Source organism: Siphateles boraxobius, unplaced genomic scaffold (genome assembly GCF_051911475.1).
Source record: "Siphateles boraxobius isolate OS27281-9 unplaced genomic scaffold, OSU_SipBor_1 26, whole genome shotgun sequence".
NCBI lineage: Eukaryota > Metazoa > Chordata > Actinopteri > Cypriniformes > Leuciscidae > Siphateles > Siphateles boraxobius.
Genome location: NW_027508876.1, coordinates 17,829,180 through 17,850,775, shown reverse-complemented (window position 1 = coordinate 17,850,775; position 21,596 = coordinate 17,829,180). Strand labels below are relative to the sequence as shown.

At 37.1% G+C, this 21,596-nt stretch overlaps 1 protein-coding gene across 1 annotated transcript in view; it reads right to left on the bottom strand.

The window, feature by feature from the left end:
- prex2 (phosphatidylinositol-3,4,5-trisphosphate-dependent Rac exchange factor 2) overlaps positions 1-21,596 on the bottom strand; it is a 125,757-nt gene that overhangs the window by 14,304 nt on the left and 89,857 nt on the right. The window contains exons 33-37 of the mRNA XM_077244580.1: positions 19,660-19,762; positions 18,881-19,024; positions 18,602-18,716; positions 7,707-7,773; positions 5,900-6,090 (exon numbers count right to left, since the gene is read on the bottom strand). Coding sequence (XP_077100695.1) covers positions 5,900-6,090; positions 7,707-7,773; positions 18,602-18,716; positions 18,881-19,024; positions 19,660-19,762 — 620 coding nt within the window. The remainder of the gene's footprint in view (positions 1-5,899; positions 6,091-7,706; positions 7,774-18,601; positions 18,717-18,880; positions 19,025-19,659; positions 19,763-21,596) is intronic.

The window sequence follows — 21,596 nt, the reverse complement described above, 5'->3', positions numbered from 1 at the left end:
ATGGATGTAATGAAATATCAAATATCCTAAGTTGGGAATGTCGGTATTTAAGCACATTTATTGAGCTCTTTAGAGACCCATGAATGTTTCATTGGACTATTCATGCGTCAAGAGTAGGACAGATGGTTAAAGTACACACAAAAAAACAATGTTACTGAATTTAAGCATTAAATGTCCTCTCTGTGGGGTCCAACGGTAAGGTTAGTCAAGGCTTTTTGTGCCAAAAAAAAAAGTTTTTTGAGCCCTCGGAGTTTGCAGGTGGGTTCAATAAATTTTGCAGAGCTTTATATTCAATAAAAGTCAAAGGCTGCATCACATTGTATCAGATCCACAATATAAATGTGTATTACAAACTGTTAAAGTTGAACTGAAATGATTGAGGACCTTCAGCTTCTCTCTCCAAACACCTTTGGAGGGATGTGCAGAACAATGTGTAACACACACAGCTAGAAACAGCACAAAGTTTGGGAAACTTTGACACATTTATCTCTTATCAGTTAGAGTATCTATCCTATTTACTTCTTATTACCTCTTTGTGACTGGGTGGAAACAATGAATGGCATCATTGACATATAAATACATTCATTTGTCCGACACCTAAAAGTTAAGGAAGTTCAGATTGCACCGGACTGGAAACCTGTGCTTCTGAAAGTCATAGTGTTTTCATAAAGCACTGAACTTTTTACAGTACTTCAATATGTCAAGGAAAATGTGAATTCACATTATATGACCATTTTAAACTGAGTTCTTACTCTCCCTATTTGGGAGGAACCAGTAAACTTAGAAGAAATTGGATCTCCACAACACCTAAGAAATTTAGCCATAAAATAAACATCAGCTCTCACTTAACTTCAGACACATTTGGCAGGTGAGCACTTTAAAGAAAAGCGTGTGCCTCCATTTAATTTCATTAAAAGCAGGAACTGGCACATTTTGGCTGTTGATTGAGGCCGTTTGGCAGACAAAAATGTATATAAATAGTAGCGCATAATAAAATGCTGATGCTCTGCATATGATGCATACTAGTTTTAATATGCCAGGATAACCACATCTGACATCCTTCTCCATGGAACTAATTTCATAAACTCTCACATACATAAATATTACATATTATAGCAACTTGAATTTGGCTATTGAAAAAAATGGACTATAAATATGAAAAACATGCCCAAAATCATGTTTTGCACAGAATTATCTAGAACTATCATTTGGCTATGAGCAAACACAGGTTAAATAGAGAGTGTGTTTGATGGAGGCATGTTTAGAGGGGTGTACAGGACAGAATTCACCGTAACCGTGGCAGGTCTGAGCTCATGCGGCTTCACTAAAGCTGATATGTGCCCTGTAATTGCTCTGGCGTACAAATGTGAGTAAGTCACACCTAAACCAACACACACCATGCTGAAAAAATTTCATGCTGCTTTTCCAATACACTGCAGTAAAGAGCCACTCAAAGAGCAGAATGCATGAGTAGGGCCTTGAAATTGAGATCAAAATACCGTTCCAGCAACATACAGTGCTAATAAAAAGTAAACACCCTCCTGTAATTTTCCACATCCTGAGAATTATTACCAATGCCAAAACAAATACACACAGATTTTTACAAAATTAATTAAATATAAGTGTATGTTCACACTTGGCATGTTTGGTTCAATTAAAACAAACCCTAGTGCGATTGCTCTGTTAGTGCGGTTCATTTGAAGAAGTGTACATGCCGCCCTTTGAACCCTGGTGCGCACCAAACAAGCCAACAAGGACCTCTGAAAATATGCGTCTCGGTCCACTTCCAAACGAACTCTGGTGCGGTTCGCAAGAAATATGAACGCAACACAAACCAGAGACGAGTCAACGAAGAGACGGAAGCTCAACAAACCAAAAAATGGACATGTCACAAGATACAACCCTAAAAAGGAAAGAACGCTCAAGCATACCTGTTTTTTCTCGCCATGTTGCCCATCATAGTTCGGTACAGGCATCAGCACCGCATCTCTTTGCAGCAGATTGTTTGTTTGTGTGATGGAGGGATTCCTACCGCTGTTTTGACTCTATTACACAGTTTATAAGCCCTTCACGAGTTCTCAGCTGGTCAAAATACCATCACATGTAGGCTACACACATAGAACGAGCACATTTATCCCACCACACAGCATTGTTTTGGATGTTCGGTAAGTTCCGTCTCGAAATATACATCATAAAAGCCGACCAATCAGGTTGTGAATCTATCCCTATGCCTTTAGATCCTGTATCTTTAGGTTCAGTGCTGTGAATGCTAAGTGGACCAGAACTACAAGTGTGAACACACCCTAAAAGCTCTCTGAAGACAAAAAGCCCAGAATGTTGTGGATGGTTGCCAGGGTGTTGCTATGCAGTTGCTTAAAGGTTCTGCTTCTGTTAAAGCGGCACTATGCAGGATTCCCGTTTTTGTCAAACAGCGACCCCTAGAGTCGCTGTAGAGTACTTGTATTTAACGTTACTGTCGTAAATACCACTCACGCAGAGCGTATCTGCACTCACGGCCTCTGCACTTTATAATAATAAAGTAGCCTACCGCGTTAGGCTTACCTGAGCCTAAATGCCAGCTGACATCAATAAAGTTACAGGTACGTTGCAATATTTCGTAATAATGTCCGTTATGATGTTGTTAGACATGATTATTGCATTTCATCATAATAGTTTGCAAATTTCCTCTTTCTCTGTTCCTCCGACAATGCTTTCCTAGCTTTCTGCTTCTTATATGCCGGCTTAGCCATGACGATAGTTGTTCTTATAGCTAGCCGGATCCTGGATGGCGGCCCGCCGGCCCAAAGTTGCAAGTGCGGTTTTTCCACTCACAGGCACCAGGGGGGGGCGAGACGGCCACCATTCAATCCGAAAAGAGTCATATAACCATTCCAATAACTCTGAAGCTGTTCAGTAAAGCTAAAAAAACTAAACTGCATAGTGCCGCTTTAAGTAGATGTTAGCACATTCACTGGCTCTCCCCCACTGGGAACACTCCTATTTTTGTTTAAATGAAGGCGAAAGATCCTTCCAAGCAGATTTGGGACAAAGGTATTCAAAATTTCCAGCTAGGGCAAGTATATAAAAAATAATGCCAATGAATATATCGTAAAGCACTATAAAGCCCCCTATTATAAACAAGACCAAATGTAGATCTTCTCAGATTCACCCAGATCACTGGCTGTCCTCCAAAACTCAGTATCCAGGCAAAAAGAGCAGGAGAAAGTGACACCACCAAGAGGCCTATACCTTTTTTTTTTAAAGAGTTACAGTCCTCCAGACAGTGATGTGAGAAACTTCAGGAAAAGAAAACTCATAAGATGAGAAAAATAGATAACAGAACAATCTCAGAGGGCAAATGTGAATCTTTCAACAGAAGAACACCCCAAAACATACAAGAATACCCACACTGAACAAACGAGGATGATTTCCTGGAGTGGCCCAGTTAAAACCAGATTTAAAATCCAATTGGGCATCTTTGGAATGACTTTGCAATTCAAAAACGTTTCCCATCCAACTTGGACAATTTTGTGGTTCCAAATTTCAGAGTCAAGATGTGCCCAAAAAAAACTCTGCTGCCAAAAGAAGATTATAATAGTGCAATAATAGTGTGTGTGTGTGTGTAGGTGGGGGGGTTGGCATGGTTGTGCATCATTAATAATTTAATTGAGAATGGTTTTCCTAAATTTGTATGTAATTTCAAATATAAATTTAGGAGAGTAGAATTACAATTTAGCTTTCATAATAAGTGTAATACAATTTTTAAAAAAAGCAATACTTAAAAAGTGTTTTACAGGCCTGGGAACACAAGTGACACTTCCATTGTCATTTAAATTCCAGTTCCACATCCTGTGAGGTGTGGACAATTCAATTAAAATTCCAACTAATGAATTGAAACTGTCACTGACGATTACATTTTGAATTCTGAACATTCCATCAATGTAAGTCAATATACACTGCAGTTCAAACGTTTGGGGTCAGTCATTTTTTTCAGTCAGCAAGGGTGCATTAAATTGACCAAAGGTCAAGACTTTTACATTGTTACAAAACAAATCTATTTGAAATAAATGCTGTTTTTGGTTACACTTTATTTAAAGGTCTACTTGTTACAGAGTAATTACTGAGTAATTAAAATAAACAACATGTACTTTCTATGGGGTTACAATTAGGGTTTTGTTTAGGGTTAATTGCAAGTAATTATGCATAATTTACTGTTAATATACACATATGGTGACAAGTCTGCATACAGGCTGGAGGTTAAACATCTGGCTGTCTGGTGCAGTCATAACAACCTGGAGATGAACACACTCAAAACAGTGGAGATGATCGTGGACTTCATGAGAAACCCCCCAGCACTCCCCTTACTTATCATGAACAGCACTGTGGCTGCAGTGGAGTCATTTAGGTTCATAGGCTCTACCATCTCTCAGTGGGACGAACACATTGACCTCCATTGTGAAAGCCTTCCTTCACCAGCTGAGGAAGTTCAACTTGCCACAAGCGCAACTGATGAAGTTCCACCCAGCCATCACTGAGTCTGTTCTCTGCACTTCCATAACTGTCTGGTTTGGCTCAGCTACAAAATCAGACATTTGAAGACTACAGAGAACGGTTCTGACAGCTGAAAAGATTATTGGTGCACCCCTGCACACCCTCCAAGAACTGAATACATCGAAAGTTAGAAAAAGAGCTCAGGAAATCACTCTGGATCCCTCACATCCGAGCCACCTTCTCTTTGAACCTTTGCCACCTGGCCGTCGCTACAGAGCACCAGAATAGCCAGGCACAAGAAAAGTAACTTCCCCCAGGCTATCTACCTTATGAACAGTTAATTGTTCTCCCCACTGTGCAATGATAATACAGCATGCAATATCACATATATTTGACAATAGCCTACGTCTTCTTATTCCATTCCCTTATAATTCTATTCTATTTGTATAAATCACAACTGTACATACAAGTTAGTCTATTTTGTTAATATAGACAATAATAAGAAATGTAAATTGAGCACCAAATCAGCATATTAGAATGATTTCTGAAGGATAATGTGACTGTTTATACTGTTTCATCAAATGAATGCAGTCTATTTCAGCTTAAGAGACATTTTTCAAAAACATAAAAATTTTTACTGATCCCAAGTCAATGAGATATTTTCAACAAAATCTGCATATTTGAGGAATATCAATATAGTGCTGAATTTCAAACACTATAATAACAAGGTCCACAAAGGATGAATACTCCTTAGAGGCACTATATAGCGACACACAGAGACAAATAGAAGCACAATAAATTGAAAATAAATAAGCAAAGCAATTTCGTGAAATAAGTATGTCAGCTCTCGCTGATACTAAAAGAGGCCTTGAAATGAATAACATGCGTTCCTTCAGTGAAGATTCACAAATGAACCTTTAGAGAAATGGAGCTGTCTGGATCATCTCTGAAAATGTGGATTAAGCGAGAAAAATTCTAAATTTAGAACTGAGATGCTGAGTATTCATAATTACATTGGATGAATGATTAGTGCAGAAAAAGGTATTTCTGGAATGATACATGAGCATGTAATGAGGATTATTACCTATTCATGCTGAAGAGGAAATTGAATATTAGATAGTGTGAGGAATAGAGATTGGATAGAGGAAAACTGCAATAGAACTATCAAGATATCCCCCCCAAAAAATCCACCAAAACAGAGGAAAGATTGAGGCTGCAGAGAAGAAAACAGGATAAAAGACATAAGTGACAGGAAGTAAATTGCTCCGAGCTACAGACAGAAAGGAAAAAAGACAGGGGAGGAAAAAAACAGAAGCATTCCACTTAGAGTCCCTGGCGAATGCCTGATGCCTGTCGGACAGAAGGGAACGGAGGAGTTTGAGTGTATGTGTGTGTAACCCAGACTGACCGGTGTACTCCGCTGTTACACATGACGATGTGACACGCTCCCAGGCGGCTGCAAAGCTCCGAGGCCACGGTGAGCAGCCCGACTCCAGACGCTCCACAGGCTGTGAACTGACATGCAGCCGTCCGCCGACACGAGATAAAACTTTCCATCAACCTGTACAACTCATCCAGAGCATTGAGAGGACGCAGCAGCTACAAAGAGGGAAAGAGTAAAAGAAAGATTCCATGTTAAAGAGAGTTCATTATTTAATCACTGTCATGATGTTCCAAACTCATATTTGTCTGTGTCCATTGAATACAAAAAGAGAAATTCGAAAATCTAGAATCATCACACTTCTCACCACAATGACCAATCTCCAAAAATGAATGAATGAAGGATGGAAGGAAGGAAGGAAGGAAGGAAGGAAGGAAGGAAGGAGGGAAGGAAGGAATGAAGGAGGGAAGGAAGGAAGGAGGGAAGGAAGAAAGGAAGGAGGGAGGGAGGGAGGTAAGGAAGGAAGGATGGAAGGAAGGAGGGAAGGAAGGAAGGAAGGAAGGAGGGAAGGAAGGAAGGAAGGAGGGAAGGAAGGAAGGAGGGAAGGAAGGAAGGAGGGAATGGAGGAAGGAAGGAAGGAAGGAGGGAAGGAAGGAAGGAAGGAAGGAGGGAAGGAAGGAGGGAAGGAAGGTAAGAGGGAAGGAAGGAAGGAGGGAAGGAAGGAAGGAAGGAAGGAAGGAGGGAAGGAAGGAGGGAAGGAAGGAAGGAAGGAAGGAGGGAAGGAAAGAGGGAAGGAAGGAGGGAAGGAAGGAAGGAAGGAAGGAAGGAGGGAAGAGAGGAAGGAAGGAAGGAAGGAGGGAAGGAAGGAAGGAGGGAAGGAAGGAAGGAAGGAGGGAAGGAAGGAAGGAAGGAGGGAAGGAAGGAAGGAAGGAAGGAAGGAAGGAAGGAAGGAAGGAAGGAAGGAAGGAAGGAAGGAAGGAAGGAAGGAACGGATGAACGAACGAAGATTCGTATGCTATAATTCTAGACCTGGTTTCACAGACAAGGCATAAGTCTAGTCCCAGACAACAATGCATGTTTGAACTGTCTTAACAGAGCAACTTGCACTTCCCATTGTTTTGTTTCAAGATATACACCAAATGTCCTAATTTAACTAAGGCCTACTCTTGGCTTAAGGTGAGCCCTCTCTGTGAAACCAGGCCCTGAAGTAATATGATAATGCTGTGTGAAGAAGAGGCTGAAATGTTCTCCAGTGAGAGATTTCTATCCTTCCATTGACAGTCCATGCAACTACCAATTTGACGTCTCTTCTTGCAGAAGCTCAAACATGCTCCATAACACGAGAATGAATCTCATTGGTTCTCGCACATCAAGCAATCATGCTTGACTTTCTGTTTATCACAACTGATGTTTCAGTTGATGAATGTTTATATGTGAAAAAAGCCTAAATTAAATCTGTTCATCATATAAAGTGATCGTGTCTCTTCAGAAAATTTGGACTAAACCGGACAATTAATTCGGATTCGTTTTACGATCTCTTTATGAACTTTTTGAAGTGTCAAAGTGGTAGTTGCGTAGCTGTCATTGGAGGGACAGAAAGCTCTCAGATTTCATTAAAATATCTTAATTTGTGTTTCGCAGATGAATGAAAGAAATTTTTGGGGTTGGGTTAACTAACCCTTTAATGACAGAAATGCCATTTCTGAAACTCTGCAGGTTACTTTTGTCATTATTTAGAATCAACGAATGCATTTGATAAATAACTAGGTTCACTCTACTTTCTTAATCACAGATTTTCCACGAGTCCCGGCAGATTGTATGATGGTACATATACCTTGTCTATAAAAGCCGCTTTGGGAGCCGAGCTGGGGGGAAGGTTTGATTTATCCAGATAAAAGGCCCTAGGGAGGAATAATAAAGACATGTTAGTGTAAGCAGTGAAAATACGTACTGTAGACAAATGATTGCAAACATCAAGAACACAGGATGTGCTGTAAAACGGAATTTGGGATTTGATTTATATTTTACATAAAAAGAAAACTGGTTGTAAAGATTCTTTATTCTACAAACAAAGCAGCTGGGAACTCTATTTAACAACACAAATCTACATTACTTTGGGATTCGTTCCAGATGACAATTACTGCCTGCAGTACCAATAACAGACATAGATGGCAGTAGAGGAGTTGAAAGAGAATGAATTCTGCATATGGGGAATATATCCAAATATAAATCTTTTTCCAATTTTAAATCAAAATATCACATTTTATTAAATATTATTAAATATTAACATATTTTATTGTAAAAGAGGCATGGCAGAACTGTCTGCTCTATGGTTCTGGTTTTGTGGCATTTTGCAGCACATGTTTATTGTCAGGTAAATTAATCCACCATCTGCACCCTAGCCAGGGAGAGATTAATCACGATAATATTCTCATTTGACACAGCATTAATATTATTGTTAATTAGTAAAATATATTAATCCTCTGCTGATTGGAGAAGATGATAGGAAAATTGTGGCACAACTACAGACTATTAATAAAGCCAAAGTATGTTAACAAATACACTCAGGTATTTTCTCTCTCTCTCTCTCTCTCTCTCTCTCTCTCTCTCTCTCTCTCTCTCTCTCTCTCTCTCTCTCTCTCTCTCTCTCTCTCACACATGCATGGAGTCTTGAGCTTGAGCTGCCTTCATATCTAACTCACCCTGCATACTAATTGAGGCAGCTTATGTTAGTGTAATGGGAAGCATTAGGCAAAGTTCTTTAGAAACACCAAGAGGCCATCAGCCTAAAGCACTAGGAGCGTAAATCACTAATTCCACTGATTTACAAAAGGATTTTCATCATCATTTCATTATGCAGCACCCAACATATCATGCAAAGCGCAAATAAAAACGAATGAAGGTTAATGGGCTTAGAAACATCCATCACGGCCTCTAAACTCTGATTCAGCAGCTGGTAGACTTCAATTGTAACCATTTCAGTACACAGGAATGTCTGTGATCCTGGTATATTATTGTTTCAAATGTCATATCTAAAGCGAAATCTCACTTTAGACATTTGCCCGCTTTCTGGGTAAAATAACAGTCGGAGGTTTACCATCTAATTAAAAAAAAAATTGAATCAATAAAGTCAGTCTGATCAAATATTACATACACACCAGAATTTGTAATCAAAAGTAACAGTAAATAATTTTACATTGTTACAAAAATATATATATATTTCAAATAAATGATGTTCTTTCAATCCTTCTATTCTAAGAATGTCGAAAAAATGTATCTGTTTTCACAAAAATATTAAGCACAACTGTTTTAAACATGGATAACAATAAGAAATGTTTATTGATCAGCAAATCAGCATATTAGAATGATTTCTGAAAGATCATGTGACACTGAAGACTGGCAATATGCCATCAGAGAAATAAATTAAATTTTAAAATATAAACATTAAAATGTGATAATTTTTCACAATATCACTGGCTTTTTAATGCTTGTTGAGCATATAAAGCCATTAAAAAAATATTACCAACTCCAAACTTTTGAACGTCTGTGTGTATTTTAGTAATATTATATTTACATTACTCAATATTATTATTCTTTATTTTACATTTTAATTTTTACATGCAACAGTAACAAAGATATGATTAAACTTTTCTAAAATGTATAATGCTCTAATATTTACTGACCCTGACTACAACAGAGTGTGTTGAAAAGAAAGAAAAGGCAAAAAGAAAATGTACTCTGTAATTTCAGTCAAGAAGACAAATGCCTCTCAGACTGCCGACACAAGACCTTCACAATCCAGCAGTTCTGTGCCGGCTGCTTGTTCATTTTTGTGATTTCTCAGTCTCTGAAGTTTCAGTCCATCACCATTCCTGCAGATGGCCTAAAGTCTCAGAATAAGCCATGGCCACATCCATCAGCAAAGATGTCCTTGCCTGGACATATCAGAGCAGGATTTTAAAAAGTGCTCTGTAACACTCAGTTTGACTGAAATCTATAAAGGCAGAGAGATTCTTCTTCTACACCTGTAAAAAAAAGTTGTGCTAGACCAGTTAAAGTTCATAAGTCACTATGGTTCACGTCCTGATTGATCCACACCAGTACAGTTTCATGTAATGTGCCCCTCACTTCAGACTGTGACTAAAGAGTCCACTGATTTAAAACAATAGCCCGCTGTGCTCCTTAAAGTTCTACGCAGCAGATGTGCAGAACGGGTCTTCACGCATCGCAAAACCAAACAGACAAGTTCGGCGAGCTCAAAAGCACCAGATGGAGCTGACGATTTATGTGACTAGATCAATCGCCCATCCGCTGTTCAGTTTTGCGGCAGAGACAACAACTCACTGTTAAGAAACACTGCACTGACAGGGGGTGTGCGTTGACTTATTTAGGGGCATGAGATTTTTCCACAAAATCCCATCCTGAATGTTATCTTTTACATAAACTTTATACATGTAACAAGGGCACTGTAAGATAAAGTGTTAACTAATGAAATATGTGACGTAGTTACTGCATAAATTATGCATAATTACATGCAACTAACCCTAATAGTAAGTGCATGTAGTTAATTATAAGTACTTAGTACCTTAAAATAAAGTGTAACCTTTTATTCTTTTAAATGTTACTTCAATACTAAAAAGAATACCATTGTACATGTCTAAAGTCAAAAAAAGTGTAGATATAGCGCAATGCGAAATACTGTGTACCTTGGTATAGTGATGACATCAGATGGTACATGGTGCTTTGACATTTTGACATGAATATGAAATATAACCTAATTCATGTTCAATCACATTTATATATAAACTACTGTTCAAATGTTTGGGGTCAGTAACTTTTTTGTTTGTTTGTTTGTTTGTTTGTTTGTTTTGAAAGAAAGAAAGAAAAAAGAAAGAAAGAAAGAAAGAAAGAAAGAAAGAAAGAAAGAAAGAAAGAAAGAAAAGAAAGAAAGAAGGAAAGAAAGAAAAGAAAAAGATTTGAATACAGCAATAACACAAACTGATCAAAAGATTAGTGACAGTAACAAAAAAAATTATAATGCTACAAAAGATTTGTCAAAGGATCCTGAAACAATTATTAGTTATTAAAAATTTGAAATTATTAATATTAAAAAAATATTAAGTATCACATTTATTGAGCATCAAATCAGCATATTAGAATGATTTCTTAAGGACCATCCGATCCTGAAGACTGGAGCAATGATGCTGAAAAAATTCCGCTTTGCCATCAAAAAATATTAAATTCTAAATTGTAAAAATATTTCACAATATTACTGTTTTTACTGCATTATCAAATATATGCAGCCTAGACATTAAAACATTTAAAAAATAGTAATTTAAAAAAAATCTTACCAACCAAACCTTTCAATGGTGGTGTATAAAAAACCTGTCTAATGACATTATCAAGGTAAATTAACAAAAACATGGCATTACTCTCTTTTTTAGTCTAATTATCAAGAAAGAAAGAATGAAAGAAAGAAAGAAAGAAAGAAAGAAAGAAAGAAAGAAAGAAAGAAAGAAAGAAAGAAAGAAAGAAAGAAATGAATGAATGGATGAATGGAAGGAAGGAAGGATCTCAAATATCTCAGAGTCAAGAAGTGTAAGATTTCATCAGAGATAAAGCATAACAACAAACCCCCCACGCTGTGAAAATGGATTCTGCTTCTGGTGGGCTTTACTGCGATTAAGGGTCACTACTCAAGCAGACAAATGTAATCCATTAAACCAGAGGGCAATGCTATCTTAGAATGTGTCCTGGTCTGTGTGTGGTGAACGTGGGACCCTCCTGCAGGAGTCGTAACTCAGCAGTGGTCTTTCCTTTAAGGCACACTGTGCAGTAACTGATGGCCTGTGTTTTCTCTCCATGGGCTCTTATGAGAGACTTTAATGGAAATTCTGGACAGGATCCAAGGATGGAACCAATTTAGTTGCGCCTCTGTTTGCTGGGCCTAAAAGCAAATTGCAGCCACTGCACTGTTTCATCTTAAAACCTAAAAAAAAAAAAACACTTCTGGTCCTATTTCACAAGCATTACCCAGTGTGCTTTGGGGTCTTCGGGCATGATTACACACTGATGAATGAATACAGCATGCCTCAGGGGGACCATGATAGTATGGAGTTGTATTTAGATGCAAATAGAGGTATTGACTGAATCAAATTAACAATGTTTTTTTATTCATTTACTGAAATTTGTTTTCAATACCACAATACATCAAAACACATTTACATACATTCATAAACTCCATAATATATAATAATTTTATTTTAAAACAGAACAGATTCGGACCACACTATAAATTAGGGTCCAATTCTCACAATTAACAAACTATCATCTATTACCTTTGGCTCAATAAACTCGTAATAACTGCTTATTAATAGTTAGTACGGAAGTTAAGTTTAGGTATTGGGTAGGAATAAGGGATGTAGAATAAGGCATTATTAGAATAAGGCATTATATTATAAATGTAATGAATTATTATTATTATTATTATTATTATTAATATGTACTTTATAAGTACTAATAAACAGCCAATATCCTAGTAATATTCATGCTAATCAGCCACTAGTTAATAGACCCTAAACTTAAATGTTACCCAGATTCGTCGTGCTCATGTATGTAAAGTCTGGCGAAGAGAAGTGTGTATTTCTGTGCAACAGCAGTGTGAAGTTTACAGGGGTCTAACAGCATTATCTACCCTGACATATGTGTCGTTTAAATCATGCAATTAAGTCATTTGCAGGACAGAGGCTATAAAAATTTGGCAACGAGACCTTGGGTTTCAAAGGACCTTAAACTTCATGATGATCTTCAGGTTTCAGAGCTAACTGAAGTAGCCAGGTGTTCACTATGATCTTCTCGATAAAAGAGAAGCAATGTTATCATTAAGAATGCATAGTCAATATTTGCTAAAATAACATTTTATAAAATTTCAATTCGTCATATTTGACCAAACATGCATATTTATTTTTTCTTGACACTCCTGGTCTAACATTTACTTTTGGTTTTGGCTAATATTGTGCCCTCTGCCAAAGGTTTATTTTTATTTGGTTTCTTTGAGGCTCAGCATTGCATCATGGTCATTATCAGGTCATCATGCCTTTAAAAAGACCGATAAATCTACAAATAGCGCTAGGCCTCAACCGCCACCATGACCCAACGCATGACCTCATCAAACCTCGACTAATTACAAACCGATTCACAAACATGATGTCATGCTGGTTCCATCAAAGCTGTCATAAAAGCACTCTAACAGACACACACACACACACAAATATATTTCACCCCATGTTTAGGTGTGTTCCCATTGGGACCAGGTCGCTCAACCAATTTCAGTTCTTACGGCAACTTCTAGACACGCGACTAGCCAAGCATCGAGCTTTTACCGGCTGATACATATGGCCATTAATCCAGCTGTCTAACACACACACATCCCACAATCCAGAAACCTAACACAGGGTCAGAGTGCTACAAGAACGAGCTACCCATCTGTATCAAACTCACCACATCCACATGACTAGGACCGCAGAGACCACTACAAACAAGTCTCACTTCAGTAACTCAGGAAAAAACAAAGAACTTGTGGGCATGTGGAGTTTAGATCTGAAATCAGCAGTGAATGCCTTGTTTAGGAGAACAATCAAAAAAACAAGTTTATTTTTAGTCAACAAAGCTGTGGAATTAATCTAACAATCCACAAACCTTGAAATGAAAGAAGCTGGCTGGAGTCTTTTTTGGTGGTTCATCATCAGAAAAATCAGCCACCACATCTGATGCCACATCAAGGTCTCAACTGTATTACGGACTTACTGGGTGTATTAGAAGCAGTTTCTATCCCATACTTTGAAGTCTTATTTATGAAGGGAGTTGAACTGGACATGAACTGGACACAAAGTTGAACAGCTTAAAAACTACCAGATGAGTCACGGATTCGATTAAATGTGCCAACTGTAGTCCAACTATTTTAATTTCCATTCCACATGAAAAGGGGTACTGTGCTGTCACCGAAAGCGCTTTCCAGGAAAAGACACAACTGGAGCTGACATCAACTTGATAAAGACCACATTAACACTGCATGCTCATCTGAACTTCTTCCAGAGCTGTACGCTGACAATGTGAGCTAATGCAGTGCTGAATGTGGTACAAATACAAGCAAAAATAGCATAGTTACAGCAAATAAATAAATCAAATGCTCTGAAACGTCTAACATATCCACTTCTGCCAGTATAGTACTGTATATGTGTCTCTAGCTGCACCTTTCTTTCACACCATCCCTTTTGTCAATTCTCATTCTTGCTATTGCCATTTGTATTTTTCTCTCTCCGTTCCCTGCAAAACATCTAGGACTTTGTGAATAAACTGCCAGCAAAAGAAAATACTTGTATTAAAGATCCAATCTATGAAAAAAACCCTGTTTATTTCCAAGTAAATTTGTTTTTTTAAAGTGTTTTTTTTATATTTTAACTGTAAAACAAGACAATATACTAATAATGTTGGGTTTTATGGGGACATTCCATAGATATAATAATCTTATACTTTGCAATATACATTGTACATATTGTATATACTGTATATATAATCCGCCTTTTTATGATATTTGATTATGTTTTGATATTTCTGTATTTGTGCTGTAATGGCTTAAAAGGGTGATTATTTTTAATCAGATGAATCATCATCTCAGCCAAACAGCCAAAATGTCACTGCAGTGAAGAATATTAAACAAATTTAATGCAACAACTAAAACAGTAAAAATAGTTCAAAAATAAATCAAGACATTTCTTCCCAAACTTCCATTAGACATTTTTTGAGTGATTATGCCAAAGAAACTGAACTGATTTATGGAAATGAATTGAACTTACCAACTCTAATGCCATTTGTGCTAATGAAGAAACTCTGTTAAAATATCTCTGTCCAATCGTTCTCAAAACTTTGAACGGCAAACGCAGTATAGTGACATTTTTTTAGGAAATTTAATAATAATCATCAATCATCAATACTTATGTATACACAAATTTGACTTTACAGATGTCAGACAGAGAGACTGGACAGTAAGCCAACTGAATAAAGAAACTGGCCAAGAATTAAGTGTCTGCTCTTTGTCAGAATCCCCACTGTGACACAATGTTGTGGTTAATGATCTGGGAAGGTAATACAAATGTTTCAGGTTCACCATTCTAGCCTTAAGCAACTAAGTATTTTAGTGATGGATGTGATATAGTTATATGAATTGAAATGAAAAAGCACATAATGCAAAATTCATTCGCATGAGACCAGACATGTTTGTTAGTTTCAGATCAGGTTTGTTTCATGATGATTCTAATGACCTCATCAGTCAGAATAGATTGACTTAAATGAGGAGATCTCAAGTGATGTCTTACTGTATCTCCTTTAAGACATAGACATGGACAAACAGAATACAGTTTAGCTGAAATTATAGCCCCACATTTTTCCTGGCATGTGCTAAATGTGGTCTTTTTGTAAAGACAGATGCGGTCTTTGTGGTAAGACCACTAAGTCAATCTCCTGGCTTTACTCTGATGAGCAACATCAGTGATGTCAGAAGTAATTCCTTTCACATTTGAACAGTAATATATCATATATTTCATCTGGGTTTAATGCACATGTGCCTTTCTTTCATCATTGTGATGCATGAAGCAACATATACATACAGTATATAGTTCATATTTCTAATTCAAGTAAATAGGAATTCTCTTTGATAATTCTCTTTGGGTATTATAGCATATGATACGCAACTAATGTATCTTATTTAGTGCTCCCATAACATTTTGATTACTATTAAAATTAGCTCTGGATAATAAGCAATCTACAGACATCCCTCTATCCCTTAGACTCCAGACATTTTGGTATTCTTTTCCATTCAAATCATTACCAACATAGGCGAATGGGTCTGTTTGGATCTTTGCAGTATAATATCAATTGAACTTGTTAATGAGCTCAGAACATTACACGGCTGAAGATGCAATATGACCAATCAAACTGTCAATCATTTACAAAGGCCAAAGATGTAAAGAGCACGTTTTCTTTGGATTTGATCTCATAGGGGTCATTTTTTAGGATCTATCAGGTTTAAATAAATAAACGTGCAATATAAGTGGTTAAAACAACAGTAGTTTTGTGACAAATAAAGACTACTTTCAAATAAAATCTGGCAATCCTACATTTGTCCTTTGGGGATTAAGATTACTCAATCACTTTATTCCTGTATATTCCAGAGCTCGACAATAAGGACTGCTCGACGGCCCGGGTCTGCGTGAATGAAGCTCGGGACAGTTGAAGGAACTGTCACTTGCCCGAACGAGCCAGTGCGGGATTGTCGCGAAACTTTATCATTTGCACGTGTTTTAATTGCACGTGTTTTTGGCAATTTAAATATTCAAGCGCAAGATGCAAAAGTGAACTCAATTCGGTAATCGCGAGCTGTTTGAGAAGTTTTGTGCGCGCAACACACGTCCGAAGCACGCAAATACTGAATTGAGTACTTTCACGTCTTCTTACGACATATACACACAAAATTATGTAAAATTGCCCATATTGGCGGGTTTCCTTGTAAACATACAGTAGTGTGTTATGTCCTAAGTGAACGTAAACAGTTGAGAAATAAAACACATGTGTAACAGTATATTGGATACCTGCATTGGCTCAACAATTCACTTGAATATATATGTGTGTGTGTGTGTAATATTGAATATGTACATTTATTTAAAATGTAATATAAAATAGAATTATTGTAATTAATATAAATATTCATCAAAATATTATTATTTGATATATTATAAATAACACATAATTATTATATATGACAATATTGGTTCCTTTGTCAACTAATCATTTAGACAAGACACTGACTAGTCAATTTTAAAATCATATGGTTTTTCAGAAAAAATTAAAATGTGGACAGCGTGTTTAGAATTTTGAAGAATAGCATCTATCAAATAGTCGCCTCATTGTCATATCCATATAAGAACAGTGGCATTTTGAAGAAGGAGCGAATTTGCCTTTTCCTCATTCACTGTTCGCACTTCACATTCGGTCGATACAAATCCATCAAGCTCGGCTTAAAAATGCCAATACCAATGCTCAGATAGCAAGAGTATGGAAAAGGCTCTGAAGAATTGTGTTATTAGTGGAATATAGACAGAGTTTTTCAAAATGCCAGTATGCCAGAGAGCACAGTGTAGATAATTGTCAGCATTACACCCCGAATGTTGGCAAGCTAAACCAAAACAGTGTTTGCACATAATGAGACAATATTTCTTGAATAACCCGTCATACATTTTCCACTGGCCTCAAACCAAGCCAAGGCTGTACTTGATCTCTGGTACAATTGGCAGGCTCGCTTCCATTCAAATGTCTCCAAAAGTAACATGCCCCTATGGCACGCGTAACACAATGGAACTTGGCTGACCTCAGCACACTGTAACCAATTACGGGCGAGATCTACACCAGATGCTTACCTTGTGTGCTATAAAGCAAACATAAGCTGCTCAGAGACCATGTTATTAGGGTCCTGCATGATGATTATTTTCCATAAACATATCAAATTCCCTCATATTCTGAGTATCAGTGATGATGTTCAGGTTTTGGAAACAACTTACATGTTTCAACAGCCATTTTAATGTTTCAAGAGACTTAAACATATAACTAAAGAACCAAAGAAACATGAAGCCGGTGTAAAACACTGATCTACAGATATCTGGATTCCTGGATGGGAATATTCCCATAATATACTGCAGCAATGTTCCTGGAATACCAGAATGTTTGGGTACCAACATACTTTTGCCTGTATAGTTTATCTGAGACATCAGTTGTGGCTTTGAAATAAAATCTAGTTTTGACAGACTGATGAATTAAACTCATCTTAAAATCTGGGGGCAAATTCATCTTCATCCCAACAAAAAAACATTATACAAACAGACTGATGTAATTACAGTATGGGCAATGAGCCAGATGTCTACATCTTTAAACTTGAATTAAAGCAGTTTCGAATGTTTATGTGTTTGTCCGTTTGAAAATGTGTTTTTTTTTTATTTACATTTCAAAATGTTTAAAGTCCCCCTGTAGTCAATAATTTTATCCCTTAAAATTCATCTTTTATCACCAAAATTAAATATTTAAAAGTTTTTTTCTTGAAAAAAAATTCTTCATGCCTTAAAATAGCTTGAATGTAACTCTACACCCTTGCCTCATTTAGTATACGCGGTTCTATGAATATGCAATATGCAAATTAGCCCGCCTCCACCCACTCACACCAGCTCAGAGATTCACTCATTAACGATCACACGTTTATGTGATTGGTTACAAGGTAGTTTGTGACGTCAGAAACACCAGCGATTTCAAACCGCGGTTTTGAGACTGTCTTTGGTTCACTGCAGTTTTAAAGAGAAAATACTCAACAATGGTGTTGACTTATGAATTTGCACGTTTTTTCTTAAAGCCAATTAAAAACACCACATATACATATAAACAACATTAAAAGCTTGATTTTCACCACAGGGGGAATTTAACTATTAACTTATTTTATTTCAAATGGCACTTCCAGTCCTTCACAGGGTAGAGATACAACTGAGCAACCACTTGTTAAAATCTCCCAGAATTCCCAACTCCACCTCATCAGGAATACAATGACAGCTTTACACTTAGGCATAAAGGCGTAGAGAGAAAATTGCGAAGTTTTAGAGCTGAAGTTTGACTGACAGGTGAAGCATGACTTACCGGAGTCTCTTGTAGTACTGCTTGACCTTTTCCAGGGATCCGGCATTGATTTGGGCCTGATATTCCTCAACTGACACATTTTCTCTGTAATAATATCCCTCCATGCTCTCCAAGGCTATGAAAGAAAAATTACATTATTCAGACATTTTGCTATGTATTAGTTACATTATTTTGAAAAAAAAAAAAGTTGAGGCGATAACTGGCTCCACTTTAAAAGAGCACAATTCAGCACTTTTTGGCACGCTTTAGGCTAACTATGTCCATTGAAACACATTGTACCCTGGGTGAACAGGACGGGGTAGATTTTGAAGCTGCCACCGTGTCTTAGTCTCTGGGGTAACTGCTGGAAGCAGAACGCCTCCAGGTAAAAACAGACCTTCAAAGCCTGCCGTGTGCCCTCGACTTGGTATGAGATGGGCATATCTGGAGAAAAAGACACAAAGCCATCAGCATGATGGAGTCAGAGGATTTATGAATAAAATATTTCATTCAAACACACTGTTTCCATGTGACTTCTTGAATACAGAAGTTAAGAATACATACACTGCCACTATTGTAAGTATTAACAATGTAATAATTATGATTTAATCATATGAAATTACAGATTATATAATAGCAGTTTATATTTGATATAAAATTATATTAAAAATACAAAAAACGTATATAAAATAAATGTTCGATATACACATATTTGAAAAACCTTTGAATGCTTAAAAATGTTTACATCACATTAATATGGACACGTTGCACTAATAGTTATCAACAGACAGTGTCCAAATACTTTATGAAAAACACTCATAATTTTAATAGAAACAAATATTTACTGTTTTCTCATTTTGAGCAAAGAAAAAACATTTTGTGTGTGATATAAATTTAATACAAATACCATTTGAATTGATGTTTTCTCATATAATGCAAAGACATACATACATTTTAAGTGTGGTTTAGGTGGTAATACCTTTTCAGGGACACTTGAAACATACGGTAAACATACTAGTATATTTAGCTTAGATTATCTCCTGTTCAAAAAGGAAGTTGCTTCTTCCAAGAGTACTCACTAGCAACATGAGGCTCTCCTTCAAACTGTCGGAAGTAAAAGCTGACCTTCTCCAGGTCCATGAGAGCAACTTGTGTATCTTCTAGCATGGCCTGCTCATCAGTCTAAAGACAAAATAACATACAAAAAGTACAAAACCATTACTAAACTACAATGTCCTCTTGATTATGTGTGCATGTGTTTATTGAAAAAATGTGTTAAATGGGTGGGGGTTTGTGGTATGCTTAGGTATAGATTCAAAATACAATTTGTAGCTTCACGTGACAGACACACTAAGAAAAGGAAGCAGATAGATTCATCTTTCTGCTCTATTCATTCTCTACTTCATCTTCAAGCCTGCGTACAGACAGTATGCCCAAAGCTGCAGATGAAACCATCCACATACAAATCTGAACAAGTCTGGTGTGAGAACTGCAGGACCAGTCCTCACGCATCTGAAAGCGACACCTCTATCTGATACGTTGGCTGACTATCTCGAAGATTCCCAAGTGCCAGATGCCACAATCCTTTCATCTGGGGGCCTACAAAAGCTGCCATGCGATATCATGTCAAGAAATTACCTTCGGGTTGCTCGCTGCCGCCTGCTCTCCTTCCCCTGAGTGTGTTCGGGGGTGGAGGGGGAAGAGTGTCAATGCTGCGGAGATAAGACTAAAGTCTCAAACGCTGGGAATTTTCATTTAACATGTAGGTTTCGACTCTGCGGCAACTAAGTCTGACTACATGCTTGATTTAAACCAGTCTGTCATGACATACTGCATCTAAACCTCACGCTGTACGTCTTTATATTCCTCAAATAAAACAGTTACTACCCAGCTAACAAGGAAAATTCTCAGAATAGTAAGGTTCTCTCAAAGTCATGGACAAACATTCTTCCAATATCATTAAAAGAACATTTGCTCTAAGTTATCTGGTCTTAAATTACATTCTCTAAATGCATGTTCTTAGAACATATGTTTGCTAGCTGTTTTCTTCAAAATGTTCTGTTTGTGTCTGACTGAAGATGACAGAAAGTTATACAGGTTTGGAATGACATGAAGAGTAAATAAATAATCTCAGAATATTATTTTGGATGAAGTAGTCCATTAAATATGAGCAGCAAGTGAAATAAGCATCTCTTATATCCTTTGGCTGAAAAACATTCCCATTCTACCCGTCATAAAGTGACTCTGGGTGCAACTAATCTTTCACATAAAGAACATCATCCCCAGGCACCCGAATAAAGAAATGTAATCCTCTGGCCTCAATCACAGCCAGGTGAAATCTGATCTGGAGTCGTAGCCAGAGACAGAAACACTTTACAAGACATGATAATCCTGCATTATCCTCTGGTCTGTCGGTATGCCCGCAGATTGTGTAAATTGCCAGTGTTTGGGAGAACACTCATGGCTACAGTCATCAATTCAATAAGACAGCAAACTCCACTGAGTCACAATACACAGACGTGGATCTGACCTTGCAGTTGGTCGCGGTAAACAAAAAGCAGATGTAATCTGCAGGGAGAAGGACAAACGAATGAAGAAAGTAGCTCAGGGATGCTGTCGTTCTCTCCACACAGTTTTCTGTTAAATGAAGAGTTATCTCACTCATTAAATGCGTAAAATAATGGACTTTAGGGCAGCTGTTAAGTAGCATCTAGACTCGCTACTGATCCTCACAGCCATTGAAAGAAATCCTCAGCACAACTATAGCATCAGACGTTGAAATTGAAATGTTTACATATATATATATATATATATATATACATATACATATATACTGTATATATATATATATATATATATATATAGAGAGAGAGAGAGAGAGAGAGAGACATTTTTTTTTTTGCTATTTAATAAATTCCTGTCACTCTCAATGATTCAAATTCAAACAAATCAAATCAAATAAAAACAAAACAAATTGTTTTTTTTATACGCACTTCATTCCACCAGACATTGTTTG